The sequence below is a fragment of the Hyaena hyaena genome, unplaced genomic scaffold (genome assembly GCF_003009895.1).
Source record: "Hyaena hyaena isolate Hyena2069 unplaced genomic scaffold, ASM300989v1 scaffold_238, whole genome shotgun sequence".
In the NCBI taxonomy this organism is placed as follows: domain Eukaryota; kingdom Metazoa; phylum Chordata; class Mammalia; order Carnivora; family Hyaenidae; genus Hyaena; species Hyaena hyaena.
Window position 1 is genome coordinate 2267351 of NW_024080870.1, and position 14989 is coordinate 2282339.

Genomic DNA, 14989 nt, shown 5'->3' on the forward strand with positions numbered 1-14989 from the left:
TTTTTTTTTTTTTTTTTTGAGACAGAGAGAGATTGTGCTCTGGGGCAGAGAGATAGAGGGAGATAGGATCTGAAGTGGACTCTGTGCTGACAGCAGACAGCCCCAACCGGGGCTCAAACTCAGGAACTGTGAGACCGTGACCTGAGCCAAAGTCGGAAGCTTTACCGACTGAGCCCCTCAGGTGCCCCGCCGTCTTACCCTTCCAGGTTTTATATAAATTCCCGTTGACAGTGCAATACTAGTTTCAGGTGTAGAATTGAGCGAGTCAACACATACTTACACCTGGTGCTGATCACAACACGTGTATGCCTTCATCCCCATCACGTGTCTCCCCCGTCCCCCGCCCCCGCCTCTGGTAGCCATCAGTTTGTTCTCTATAGTTAAGAGTCTGTTTCTTGGTTTGCCCCTTTTTTTCCTGAGCCCCCTCCCCCTTTGTTTCTTAAATTCCACACATGCGTGAAATCATACAGTATTTGTCTTTCTCTGACTGGTTTATTTCACTTAGCATAAGCCTTTCTAGCTCCATTCACATCAGATCCCAAAATACTGATTCAAAGGGCCAGAGGCACCCTGGCGCTGACAGTGGTGCTATCCACAATAGCCAAATTACGGAAGAGCCCGAATTCCCGTGGACTGACGAAGGGGTAAAGAAGATGTGGTGTATGTACTACGGACTATTACTCAGCCATAGAAAAGCTCTTTCACTGTTTGCAGCAATGCCGTCTCTTACAAGCTGTGCCAGGTGGCCCTCCCTCCCAGGGCATTCGGCCAGACGCTAGTCCCCACACTGCCCCGGACCAGCCTCGGTGATTCTTTCCTTTGTCCTGATCACCCATTGAAGCCTAGCTGGGGACTGGGTCTGCCTGCCTATCCCCTGGCGGCGGACGCAGGTCTGGAGCAGCTAGGTCTTCCGGGAACATGGGGGTGGGGGGAGCCCCGTGCCGAAGCCTCCCTTCCAGACCTATTTAACTTTAATCTGTCCTTAGCAAATGAGGTCGGTGCCTTGAACTGCTAGCTGCCGGGTTTGGTTGAGCTATCAGTTCTGACTAGCGTGTGATTGTCATGACTGCATGTGATTTTAGCCCCCAGCAACTGGTTTGGGGACCTCCCCCCACTCATCTGTGACTCAACCTTTCTCAATCCCTGCATCAGCCTGGCTGCGGGTTTTATGCTTGACACTTGGCCCGGGCCATGTGACTTCCCTGCTCCACTGGCATCGGGGGGAGTGTGGCAAGGCCTGTGAGACTTGCTGGCTTTGGGGCTCCAGTAGCCCCTCCCCCACCCAGCGCTCCAGGTGATTCTCACGCACACCTCCGAGGGCTCAATGATTCTGATGATTCTCCCATGTCAGCGTGGGTTGGCATCTTTCTGGTTAACCCTTCCCAACACTGTCTCCCATTTTTTCTGGGTGGGGAGTAGCACCTGCTGTGGACAGGAGCTGTGCTAACTGTATCTGGAAAGGCATGGCCAAATGGCCTCACAAGGTCGCCAGTGGTCCTTGAGCCGGGTTGCCATTTCAGTTGGTAATCCTTACTTTTCTTTCCTTCCTGGCAGGTATCTGTACCACGTTTTGACCAAAAACACCACAGTCACAGAACAGAACCGGAACCTGCTAGTGGAAACCATCCGATCCATCACCGAGATCCTGATTTGGGGAGATCAGAATGACAGCTCTGTGTTTGAGTAAGGGTTTCCAATGTGTTTTGTTTTGCTTTGGTTTTCCACTCTCCTTCCTTTGAATAGTTTTCTAAATGTATCCCATGAGTCATCCCTGACGGCGTCAGGATTTGACACCATTCTGCTCTTGCGCAGATATCTATCTATACCTCTGTCCCTACAGAATGTCCTTGAAACACTGGAGAAATGTAAGCTGAAAACAGGGAAGGGAAATGAGTGTTTCTCCAGAGATCTGAAAATATCATGGATAATTTTCCAAGTAGGGTCTGACAGGCTCCCCACAGGGGAGAAAAGGTCCCAGGAAGTTAGCTTCACAGCGAACAGAGAGGGCCCTGCCCTAGGGGGACGCGAAGGGCTCACACTCAGTGTGTTAACTGTTGGGCAGGCTCAGTGCTGAGCTCTCTGGGAGCTAATCTCAGCCTCCCAGCTGCCCTGGGTGGAGGCCTTGCTGTCCTGTGTCCTCAGCGTCCCCATTCATCTCAAGTCACTCTGTGGGAGGCAGGCAGGCAGCAGCTCACACCCAGAGCCCACGGAGGGCTTTCTCCTTGTTGGCGCACTTCGTGGATGCGCGGTTGTAGGCCAGCCTCGGTTTCCTCATCCTTAAAGGAGAGAAGGTTCTTGCCTGCTGCCTGGTACAGAGGAGGCACTAAAGAGGGACTTGGGTTACGACAACCAGCACACACAGATTCTATGTTCATATAAAATAATCTCAACTGTAGGAACTGCGGCCACTTAAAAAGCTCCTTTAGAACAAGTAAAGGGGTTCCATTTCCAGCCTGGGTTACTAGATAATCTGGTTTCCAGAGTGCTCTCTGTCTTCATCAGTAGGGCTACTTAAGATAGTGCTACTTGTGGAAGATGCCAACCTGTGACAGTGGCCTTCTCCCCAAAGGGAAACGGGTACAGAGCGGGGCGGTGCCTGCAGAGGGGACTGGCTTCATCTCAGGACGCACGGGGAACTGCCTGGCCGGCCGGTGTCTGTTATGGGGATGAGAAAGACCCCTGGGTTAAAGGTCAGGGACCGCATCCCCCGCTGCTAGAGTGGGCTTTCTGAGCCTATCGGCCATTGCAGAACACCGGTCCTGTGAATCCTAAGTGGCCCCCAGTAGAGTGCCCAGGAGAGTTTGTTTCTAATCCATTTCTTTTAGAATAACTTTAGATTTGTGGAAAAGTTGTAAAGATAGTACAGAAAGTTCCCAAACACCCTTCACCCCGTTTCCCCCACTGTTCATGTCTTATATGATGGGGGCTCACTTGTCAAAACTGAGAGGCTAACCTTGGTTCGTTCCTGTAGTAGACCCCAGAGTTGGTTTGGATTTTGCCAGTTCTTCCATTAAGATCCTCTTCTGCCCTAGGAACCCAGTGCAGGCTCTCAGGGTGCTGTGAAGTGTCACCCCTCCCCAGGCTCCTCTGGTCCATGACTGATTTCCAGCCTTCTCTTGTTCTCAGGAGAAACCCTTGATGTCTTTGAGAAGTGCTGGCCGTTCCTATAGAATCCCCCTCCCCCCATCTGGGTTTCTGTGATGTTTTTCTCATGATCAGCCTGGGGGTCACGGAGAGGAACAACTAACAAAATGTCCGTCTCAGCCCGCATACCAGCAGCCGTCCTGCCCACCTGCGCTGTAGTGCCGTTAACTCTGATTGCTTGGTTACAGCGGTGTCTGCCAGGTTTTTCTACCGTAAAGGTACCTTTTCCCCATTCCCTACACCGTCTTTGAAAGAGTCACTCAGTTTAGCCCACCTGGGGTTTGGAGTTAAGCTCCACCTTCAGGAAAGGGATGCGTATCCACATACATTATTTGAAATTCTGTGTGGAAGATTTGTCTCTTCTCCCCATTTATTTTTTCAGTGAGTTATTGTATGTTTAAGAAACAGACTCTTTTTTTAAAAAATACTTATTTTGAGAGAGAGAAAGAGAGAACCAACGTGAGCAGGGGAAGGGCAGATAGAGAGGGAGAGAGAATCCCAAGCAGGCTCTGTGCTGTCAGCACAGAGCTCAACGCGGGGCTCAGTCTCACCGTGAGATCGTGATCGGAGTCAAAATCAAGAGTCGGATGTTTAACTGACCGAGTCACCCAGGCGCTCCAGGCCTTTATTTATATCAATATGGGCTCATGGTGTTTATTTTACACTTTGATTGTTAACAAGCCCCAGAGTGGACATTGTGCTGCAGTGAGCCTCTTGGGTGAAACCTGGGAGTCGCTGATTTCTTCATCCTGAAGCAAAGGACGACAAAATGGGTCAAATGATAGAAATATTCTTGGGATCGGCGTGATTGGCATTTGTAGGCAGACGGGCTCCCAGGATCAGAATTGGATAAGGTTTGAGGTCTTGTTTTCTCAGGTCATGTTTACATACTCACTTGCCCTTCCAGGAATTCAAACAGCGTTTGTACGGCACTGAGCAGGCGCCTGGCCCATGGTCCTGCCACTGTGGAGCTGAGAGCCGAGGGGAAGGAGACCCTCCGAACCAAGTGACAGACACATGTGACTATAGGGACCTGTACTGAGTGTCCCAAGTGAGAGGTTACCTGGTCCTAGCCTGCATCCAGAGAACACATAGCTAGAAAACCCCACTTTCTTCCTTTAAAGAAAAAGGGATTAGGGGCTTCTGTCTCCCTTTCAAGACTAAAAGAGCCAACGTGTGCCCCAAAAGTCAGTGTTCCCGGGCTGCCTGCAGACAGCTGTCCTGTCCAGAATAAGAGAGGCAGAAGCAGACCTAGGGACCGACTAGGGTCCCCCTGCCACCTCAGCCCCTTAACTTCCCTCCAGTTCTTTTTCCCTGGATTTGGAAACCCATATTCTTCTACGATTTAGGTTTATTTTGCCCCGGGTCAGGGAATTCTGGTTGTTAGTAACAGTCAAAGGTACGGAGGCAAAGCATATAGAGAATCGGACAGAGAATGCTGCCCGTCAGCTTTCCAAGCACAGGTAGATTACTGTGCGATCACTTGGTCGGTAAAGACCTTCCCCCTTCTGTAGGAATCGGGGTCATGGCTTCCCAGGATCAGCCCTGTGCTCCGGTTCTGGGGTGAGAGCATGAGCGGCTGCATTTTGTGGTGCGGAGGGTGGCATCGTGGGAGCGGTGCGGCGAGGAGCCGGGACCCTGCAGGCCGTGTGGTGTGGCTGCTCCCAGGACACCTTTGGGGGCGGGGGGCGGTGCACGTGTCCGGGGAAGGACTCGGAGTCCCACGTGTAGAAGCAGACCTCTGATGCTTTCCCGTTCTCTCCCCAGCTTCTTCCTGGAGAAGAACATGTTTGTTTTCTTCTTGAACATCCTGCGGCAGAAATCTGGCCGCTACGTGTGCGTTCAGCTGCTGCAGACCTTGAACATCCTCTTTGAGAATATCAGTCACGAGACCTCGCTCTGTAAGGACGCTCCCTGACACCTGCCCCCTCACTGCTGAGCTCTGGCGCCGTGGAGTTTGGCGGGGTTTTTCGTGGTTGCGTTTTGAATGTCTGGGCTTACTGTGCATCTTATGGCGCTCAGGCTGCTGTAACAAAATGCCCCAGACCGGGTGACTTAGACAACAGAAATTTGTTTTCTCCTAGTTCTGGACGTTAGAAGTCCAAGATCAAGGTGCCGTCAGGGTTAGTTTCTGGTGAGGCCTTTCTTCCTGGTTTGCAGATGACTGTCTCTTGTGGTGTTGTCACATGGCCTTTCTCCTTTGTGTGTGTGTGTGTGTGTGTGTGTGTAGTGAGTTCTGGTATCTTTTTCTTTTATAAGGGCACCAGCCTTTGATCAAGGCCCCACTGTAGGACCCTGTTTAACCTTAATTACCTCCTTAAAGCTTCTGTCTCTAAATATAACATATTCCCTGTGTTAACTTTGGGGGCATGGAGTTCATTCCCTAACACCGTGTTTATCCCTGCGTGGTGGGTACCGGGAGGGGCTGTGAGGGCTCCCCTCTGCCGAGTGGTTCTGGGCTGTTCACATTCTTTCTTCATAACTTGTTGGGGTCACTGAATAACCAGCCAACAGGGATGGGCCTCTCTGGCTCGCCAACTTGTGCATGTTTGACAAGGTACCTTTGATGCGACCATGGCCAGGTGGGCACGAGTTACTGCCACACATGGTAAGCGACCTTTTGCTGCAACATCATGGGAGGACACGAAGAAGGGGTCCTTTGAGGGAGAAGCCCACCAAAGAGTAAACGACTTCAAGCCAGGAGGCTCTTTGTTAAAAATGATGCGCTCCAAGCAAAATTAAAAAAAGAAGAAAAAGAAAAAGGAGTACTTAAATAAAGATGTAAGCGGATTCCTAGAATACCTAGCACAAAACTCCCAGATGGTTCATAATGGGGAGGTGATAGCAGCCTTCTGGAGGTGAGGGAAGAAATTGCAGCTGCTTTTAGAAAAGAAGTCAACGAAAAAGACCAGCAGCAAAGAAAAATGCAGTGGTAGCTTTCCACTGTAGGAAACCTGCCCGTTGGATTGCAGGTGGCTCAGCCGCCCTCGAGACTCAAGATTCGGGTGCTGGAGCATGTTACCGGTGGGGCCACAGAGCGTGGAATAGCCCAGCGCGGAGCCGGAGGAGACCCAGCTCCTGGTGGCTTTCCTTGTGCGGAGTGTTTTGTTGGAGAGATGAGGCAGCTGCCCGGATCTGGTCCTCCTAACCCCAGAGGGCTCCCACCCGATGGTGGTTGCTATAGACTTCGTTGCTGGTGGTACAGTTAAGGAGGGATTGCCCTGAGGGTCAGAAGTCCCATCGAATAGTCCCACTTGGCCGCTGGGCAAAGGCAAAGAGTGCGGGTTATGAAGGAATTGTGGATGTGCCTGAACCACAGAAACCCAAAACAAAGATCCCTAAAGTTGTTAATTTTAGTAAAGATCAGTACTCTTGTTACTGACCGCCTCATTGCTGGCCATTCTGGACGGGCCTACTTCGCAAATCAGAGCTGGGCCCCCTTGGGGACCCGTGTAGTAGACGCCAGTACGATCTGGGCACCGTCAGATAGCTTCCCGAGTGCTGTCCATTAAAGGGTGGTTGTATCCCTGGAGAAAATCACTAAAGAAAGTAGATGTTAAAACTGGATTCTCTAAAGGAACATTTTTAACAGACAGAACTGAAGGATAACTATGTGGTTATATGCTGGATTGGAACAGTCGTCTTTTTCTAAAAAACTATACGTTCATGTGAACCACCCCTCAACAAAGTATAACTGACCTGTGTTTGGAAATGAAGTTGTGGTTTTAGTGTTTTCTTGGTTCAAAACATCAATCATTGTATTAGGAATTTCTAAAAGGTGCCACAGAATCTACTGTATTTTTAAATATTTGATGAAAACTTTGCTATTAAAAAAAAAAATCATCAGACAGCAGAATAGGCCCTGGAGGCAGCAGAGTGAGAAGAGCCCAGGAGCAAGCGAGGGCGAGACTGAGCTTCCTCTCTGCATCCCTGAGCCCAGGCTCTTCCTGGGAAACAGCGCCCTGGGGGACAGTGCTGCGGGCGCCTTCCCTTCCTCGCGTCTGGAGCCCGTGGTGACCACCATCACAGTGCCCGAGTCCAGAAGGGGTTTCAGTCCAGCGGCGTTAGTTCGTCGTCCACAGCCAGGGGCGACTGTGCCCCAGGAGGACATTTGTCAGTGTGTGCGGACATCTCGGTCATAACGGGGAGGGGGGCGCTGGGGGTGCTGTTAGCATCTGGTGAGTGGAGTCCTGGGATGCTGCTAGCCATGACCGCGCAGGACAGCGCCCCGCAGTAAAGGGCTGTCTAGCCCCAAGTGTCAGCAGAGCCCAGCGTGAGAAACCTCGGTTTAGCTCCTAGTAAACTTGACTGCTAGCTTTGTTATTCCAGGGTGACTGCAGCGAGCCCCAGGCCCTGCCGCCAGTAGTAGGGGAGACAAGTGACCGGATGTCTTTGTCACAAGCAGGCTCTAGGTCCCCAAGAAGGGTTTAGGGCAGGTTTCTGGTGAGTGGGGGGAGGCCAGGACGGGGGCATTCCTCCTGAGGAGGAAGCGGGGCGAGGCGGGAACCGGCTGCCAAGTAGTGGCTCTTGGAAGTGGCCACTAGGTGGTGCTGCTGCCCCAGGAGCCTCTGCTGACGCTTCCCGATGAATGAATGGGAGTTGACAGATGCGAGTTGACTCACTCTCCTTAAGTGGTTTCCCGTGCTAAGAGCTTGTGTTACCCTGGATATGAATTGTGTGTGGTTTCTGAAAACTCCGAGGGGGGAAGGCCCAGCTCGGGGGTGTGGCCCTGGACTCTGACCCACCAGGTCCCGGGCCGGGCTCTGCCAGATTCGCCCTGTGTGTGGGGTGAGCTTTCTTCTCCGGGCTGCAGTTTCTGCCTCTGTGAAGCAGACTCGTGTCTGGGGAATGGGGTGGTCTGAGTACTAAGTGTGGCCGTGGGCGTGCGGAACATATCGTGGGGCCTGGCAGATGGAGGCGTCCAGGCGGACTGGTTTTATCATTAAATCCAGCGTTCCCCCAAATGTCTGTTCTCCAGTAACCCTTCCTGAGCCCAGCTCGCCCCAGGGCTACTGGATTGAAGGTGGGGGCTGGGGCAGTAGGAAATGTGGAGTTTCTGGATCACATGGCTTTCCTGAATTAGTACTAAGAAGGGTACCGTGCGGTGAGCAACGCAGGCAGAAGCCCCCATCTTTACGAGGAATTCACCACAGTACTTTTATAAGCCCCACAAAAGCGGCCGACATCACTGCCCTTGACAGAACTTTGATTTGTGGAGGTGAGGAAGACATGTGACTTTTGCTTTTATTTTTATTTTCCAATTACAGAAAGAAAATACCCGGGCTATAAAACAGCAACAACAGAAATCAAGTGCTGTTAGGATATAGAAAGCACAAGTTCTGCAGAGCCTCACCCTCCCAGTTGGGTGGACACAGAGCATTCTGCCGTCTGCTTTGTGTCTTCCCCACGCGCTCATGTATCTCAGATGCTCATACACCCCATTCACATGTCCTCACTGAGTTGGGTTGACTAGCGGCATCTCGCTGAGCCCCGAGCGACTGAACTTGACCACGGGCATTTAGGTGGTTTCCGGATTTTCACTATTACCAGCAGCCATTTCACAAGTGCACCTGTTGCCCGTCGCGTTTAGGGACCTAAGTCACAGCAGGCCTGAGAGACTGAGATTACGTAGAGACTCCTGGGTTGATTAGAAAAGGATACCACAGAAAGTCGGCCACACGGTGAGGGGGTAGTGGAAAAATCCCAACCGAATAATAGAGGCACCGTGGTTGCCCCCATGGTGGCCCCCGGCACCCACGGAGTCATCGTGTGGAGGCCCTGGAAAAGTCCCCACTGGGGAACAATTGGAGCGTGTGGCTTTTCCAGCTCGGGGACTCAGCTGACCGGCTCATGGTTGTACATCTGAAGCTCTGGGCAGAGGTGCCTATGCCTCTGGTGGCCCAGAAGCCGCCACCAGTCACAGGGAGGCTCCACAGGCTGTCTCTGTGCTCCCTTGTCCTGCTAGCTGACGCATCCCCAACCATGGCCAGGATGACAGCGTAAAAGAGAAGGGCTCTGGGCATCAGCATCACCTGGGCTGCTCGTTACAAGTGAAGGTTCGAGGGGGTCAGATGGTCGACTGAAGAGGAGAGTGCTGTACGGCAAAGCGGAGTGAAGGAATGCCCTGTTAGCACCGTGTGCGGCAGTGTGGGTAACTCTCAGGTGTGGTGACGAGGGACAGAAGCTGGGCACAGTCTGCATGTCATATGATCCATGGGGATGAAGTTCAGGAATAGGCAGGGGCGCCTGTCGCTTGGGCGTCCGACTTCGGATCAGGTCGTGATCTCATGGTTTGTGAGTTGGACCCCCACGTTGAGCTCTGTCCTGACAGCTCGGAGCCTGGAGCCTGCTTCCGATTCTGTGTGTGTCTCTCTCTCTGCCCCTCCCCCACTCATCCTGCTCTGTCTCTCTCAAAAATAAATAAATATTAAAAAAAAAAAAAGAAATAGGCGAAATGAGTCTTTGTGATCCCAGGTGAACTAGCGCTTGCCATTGGGGAGAGGGTATTGAGTGGCAGAGCTATCAGGGAGCCTTCTGGGGAACGAGAAATAGGCTCTGTCTGACCTTGATGATGCTGACGTGGTGGATAGATTTACGAAAATTCATCAAGCTGGACCTCCACCACGTGCGAAATGTGTGTATACATAAATAAGCACGTAGGTGCATGGCCTTCGTATCCACACGTACACACATTTCCACACAGACTAAGCTGTGATCACACTTAAAATCTGTGATCCATGTAACCTCAATTTTGAACAGTTAAGAATTGTTGATTTTTTTTAAATGTTAAAAATTGTTGATTTAAAGAACATGTTTTCTAAGTCGGCAGTGAAGTCAGTTAAGACCCTTAGGGCGCCCGCCCCAGACCCGCCGCCTTCTCTCGGAGCCGGCCCCCGGATTCGCCTCAGGAGCTATGAGAACCCGGAGACCCCCAGAGCCCTTCTGGGGCTACAGACTTGAGGAAGGCCGAGGACACCCAGTGTCCTTGGCGGGAGGCAGCGGCTTTCCCGGGGAGCTGGCTTCCGCCACCACACTTCTCGGGGCCCTGTGCTCCTGGATGGCCCTTCGGGGTGTGCGAGGTGACGTCCGCCTTTCCACTAGTACTTTGATTGGTTTACATTGGGTACCTCTTTGGCACCAAATAGTGGTTTATTTGTTTATTTTTTTAAGTTTATTTTTTGAGAGAGAGAGAATGCAAGCGGGGAAGGGCAGAGAGGGAGGGACAGAGGATCCAAAGCAGGCTCCGCACTGTGAGCACAGCGCCTGAGGCGGGGCCCAGACTCACGAGCCATGAGATCATGACCTGAGCCGAAGCCACCCAGGTGCCCCTGCGGCTTAGTTCCTTTCCCCCCCATCGAGAGCACCCGTGTTCGGGCCGCGTGGCTGGAGGCTCCACGCGGTGGTGCTAGGTGGAAGGTGTCCGCCATCCTTACTGACTGCTTTGTGCCCCCCGCTGCCCTTGGAACTTCATTTCCTTTCACCCTCGAAGCAGCACCCCCCCCCCCGCCCCGGAGGAAGGCACTGTGCTTAGACGGGGAAAGTGGGGAGCAGAGAGGCTGAGTGGCTTTCCCAGGGTCACCCAGCTGGGAGGTGGCAGGGGTGGAGTGGACCCAAGTCCCCTTCGAACACAGTGCTTCTGGCTCCTTAACACCGAGTGTGCCGGGTCCACCCCAGAGATCTGAGTGGGTGGCCGGGCCGGGGCCCAGGCTGCCGTGTATCTGACAAGCTCCAGATGACGCTGGGCCTCGGGTTCAAGGACCAGACATTGAGTCGCAAAGCTTCAAGCGACTCGGCTCCACTCTCTTACCACATCTGCCTGTAGGTGCAGAGGTTGGTCCCGTTCTGCCTTTAACCATCTGGGGGTGGGTCAGATCTCACAGGCTGGCATCCGGGGGGCAGCACCTGCCTTGCAGCGTGGCTGGTGAGGGCTCAGAGACGTGTGTGGGAAGGACGTGAGGCCAGGACCGCGCACCGCAGGCGGCCGCTGGCCTCTGGGCCTGTTTTTGCCTCCAGCTCAGCTTTAAGAACCAGATGATCGAGGGGCCAGCATGTAAGTCGGGAGAGGCCGCATTCACATCTGTTTTCCAGTCCCTAGAACACTGGGGGGCTCTCAGGGTGCTGGGCCTGCATTTCTGCGGGGGCTGGGGGCAGGGAGGGTTGGCCCCAGGGCCTCAGGATCTCGGCACCCAGATGTCATCCCTGGCCCCCATGGGTGCGTGCTATTAACACAGGCTCTGACATAGGACCTGCCTTAAATCCCGTCTCTGTGACCGGCTGTCTCTGTGACCTCTGGAAAGTTAATCAACCTCTCTGAACTACTTTACTCTTCTGCGGCATGGGGAGAATGAGACCCACTCCACAGGATGGCCATGACGACACTGGAAAGCACTCAGTCTGGTGCTGGGCCCCCCGTGGAGGTTTCACATGAAGTAGCTGTTATGAAGTCATGCTGCTTTCAGGGAAAGAAAATGTAGCTCCCTGTAGCATCCAGGGATGACAGGGTGACTCTTGGTGGCAAAATGGAGCAGCTTTTAATAAAACACGGTGGTTTTTACCCTTACCCATGGGTGGTTTGTGAAAATGCCCACGCAGCCACATGCCTGCCCTACCCCCGGCTCTGTGATCGACTTTGCCAGCACCAAAAAAAGTTCAGATGTTTTTTTCTGTTGGGTGTAGGAGGGAGGGGTAGTCCAGGCCCTTCTCTCTCATGGCTCTTGACCTTTCTTGGGGCTGCACATAGCGGCTGGTTGGTTTCTTGCTGGAAAAAGGTAAAGCTGCTCCCTGTTGGCTTGTTAAGCCCTGGTGACCCAGAATCCTGAGGGGTTCAAGTACATTCATCCATTACCTGACTTTGTCTCCTTGACTTTCCTCCGGTGTAAATTAACCTGTTTTCCTTTTTTTTTTTTTTTCTCTCTCCCTCTAGATTATTTGCTCTCAAATAACTATGTAAATTCTATTATTGTCCATAAGTTTGATTTTTCCGATGAGGAGATTATGGCATATTATATATCATTCCTGAAAACGCTTTCGTTAAAACTCAACAACCACACCGTCCATTTCTTCTACAACGAGGTAAGTAACTGCCAGAGGGGTGTATCTGGGTGGAAAGCCAGCCGGTTGGGGCAGCACCTTCGGCCCGGGCAGCCTTGTGCCTGTTTACAGGGCACTTGGGTGCTCCCCACTTCCTGATTCCTTGTAGCAGCGCTGTTTGACCTTGACATGCTTAAAAAAATTTTATTTTTCTTTTTGAACTTAAAAGCCACCTCTCTGTTTTTAACATAAAATTCAGTTTGTGCTGCTGGGAACGCTGCATTTTCAGCAGGAAGGAGTGCCCGAAAGTGAACTTGGGATTGAAATGCAGTCAGACCCAGCTTTGCCACTTCCCTGCTGTGTGACCTTAGAGAAGTCCCAGTTCCCTGAGCCTCAGTTTCTTCCTCTGAGAAAGGGGATGGTGATTTACACCTTGAAGGATTCTCCAGGGAGTGAATGAAGTGAGACGATGTCTTCAAAGCCCCTAGTATGTACCTGCTCCTTAAAATCGTAGCCACTGCTATTCTTCACAAGCAAACGTCCCTGGTATTCCTTGGGAGAATTACTAGCAATTTCAGTAAATACATTGCTGCTGTTTTCACGGTGAAAAGGAGCTTGATGAGCTCAGTTTATCTCGTACCGGAAGGTACAGATGCTGGCTGTCCTGGGGCTGATCCGTCTTATTGCACAGCCACTTCACTGAGGACCCGGGCTTTCTCCTCTTCCCGCTCTGCTGACTGCACAGTGGGCAACCGTCCTTGGGCTCGACCCCTCATGGTCTCAGGATGGCTGCAGCGGCTCCAGACATCACAGACTCACATGCCGCTGCCCCAAAACCAGAAGAGGTCACTTCCCTTCTTGTGTTCCTTTCTAACTTCCAAATGCTTCCTTCCCGGAAGCCCCCCAGCAGACTTCCTCTGTGTCTTCCTGGTCAGAATCGTGTCACAGTTCTCGCGCGGTGTGTCTTTGGGAGCAGCCTGGCAGGGCAGCTCCGGCTTGGTATTTCAGGGGCCAGTCTTGTGAAAGTTGGGTGGGGTTGGGAGAGCTGCCTCCAGGGAGGCTCACCCACGTGGCCCACCTGTTGATGCTGGATGCTCGCCATGGGCGGGAGGCCTCCATTATGTGGGCTTCTCCAGTGGCGGCTGGAGTGAGCTCACAGCACGGCGGCTGGTTTTCCCCAGAGCGAACACTCCAGGAGACCAAGACGAGGCAGCCTCGGAGGCCACCTTCCATCCTTTCCGCCATCCTACTAAGGTCACATAGGCCAGGCGCGAGTCCGTGCGGGAGGGGATGTCAGTGTGTGAACATAGGATGTGAGGGCCGTCGGACCGTGCTGGAGGCCCGCTGCCCCACAGCCAGGGGCTGTTTGCATGGCGGGTGTCTCGTAGTTATTTAGTTTATTTATTGACTTTGAGAGGGAGCAAGAGCAGGGGAGGGGCGGAGAGAGGGAGCGAGAGAATCCCAAGCAGGCTCTGCGCTGTCAGCACAGAGCCTGACATGGGGCTCGAACCCACAAAATGCGAGATCGTGACCTGACCCGAAACCCAGAGTCAGACGCTTAACCGACTGAGCCCCCCAGGTGCCCGGATGGCAGGTGTCTTCTGACGGGTGGTCGCTGCACTGCCCGCCCTCTGTTTGCGGTCAGGTCATACTCTTGGACGTACCATCTGAGTCTGCCCAAAATCCATCCAACTGTCCCCACAGGATGCAGCAGCCACCCGGACCCTGATTTTCCTCCTCTAGATTCATAGTGGGGAAGGATTGGCCTCAGAGGGAAGAAATGCTAGCTGTCAACCACAGAAGGTGTGGCAGTTTGAAAAATCGACATGGTGTGGCCCGTGTCTGGCAGATAGCAGGTGCTCATTAAACGTGTCCAGAGACACGTAGATGAAATTTGTGTTGTCCCGGCGGCTCTCCCAGGTGGGTGAAAATCCACCCGTGAACTTCAGACCTGGCAGAGGGAACCTCCGCTCAGGTGCAGCTGGCCTTCAGTACGCAAGGGTGGGAGGGCAGGACTCCCGAGCGGTCCTTTGGAAGAACGTCCTTCTGGTCACCAGAGCTGCAGAGGCCTTATTTCTGAGGCGGGCTCTGTTTCCTCTTGTATGGGGGCCAGCACCGTAGCCACCACTTGCCATGCGGGCACTTCCAGCGCTCCGAGTGGCATCGCCCCCTTCCTTCAGTTCTCACATCGCTGTGGGCTGGCTCCTCTTCCCCACACTCGGGCCTTCCGGGACCCTCGGCGTGGCCCCGGAGCCGTGTGGGAAAACCGGCCAGAGGAGGGGAGCAGAGCCCGCCCTGCTTTCTGCTTCCCCGAAGGCACCAGCAGTGGAGGTCCCGGCTTCTGAACGGTCTCCATCCCTTCCCGTGATCCCCTTCTCGTGCCAGCAGCATCTCTAAATGGAGAAATGTGTAAGAGCCAGAAGAGATTCTGGATGTTAGGAACACTTCACACTTCGTGGAAGTGGCGTCTAATGGTAGCAAGTAGCCTGACGGCTGAGTGCTTGTTACGTGGGAGGGTCTGCGGTAGGCGCTGCCCCTGCGATCCTCGCGTCCGATTCCAGCGGCCATGCGGTGTGCGTTATTATCCCCATTTTAGAGATGAAGAAACAGAGGCTTAGAAATATTACAGCACACAGCTGAGAAGTGGTAGAACAGATCACAGGTCCCAGTCTGGCACTGTTGGGACCCCCCCCCCCCCGCCTTTTAAAAAAAATTTCTTCTAAGATGGTCTCGCCTCCCCACCCCTTCCCACGTTACCCTGGGAACGAACCATTTGCTTTAAGGTTCACAGGGGTAATATTTTTTCAGCCTTTTA

The 14989-nt window shown here is 53.0% G+C and overlaps 1 protein-coding gene and 1 pseudogene across 5 annotated transcripts in view; both read left to right on the forward strand.

Annotated features, from left to right (window-relative positions):
• Positions 1-14989, forward strand: part of CLEC16A (C-type lectin domain containing 16A) — a 178033-nt gene that overhangs the window by 10602 nt on the left and 152442 nt on the right. For all 5 annotated transcript variants that reach the window (XM_039244331.1, XM_039244333.1, XM_039244332.1 and 2 more), the window contains exons 2-4: positions 1555-1683; positions 4912-5045; positions 12068-12216. In XM_039244331.1, coding sequence (XP_039100262.1) covers positions 1555-1683; positions 4912-5045; positions 12068-12216 — 412 coding nt within the window. The remainder of the gene's footprint in view (positions 1-1554; positions 1684-4911; positions 5046-12067; positions 12217-14989) is intronic.
• Positions 5719-6526, forward strand: LOC120239833 (annotated as a pseudogene).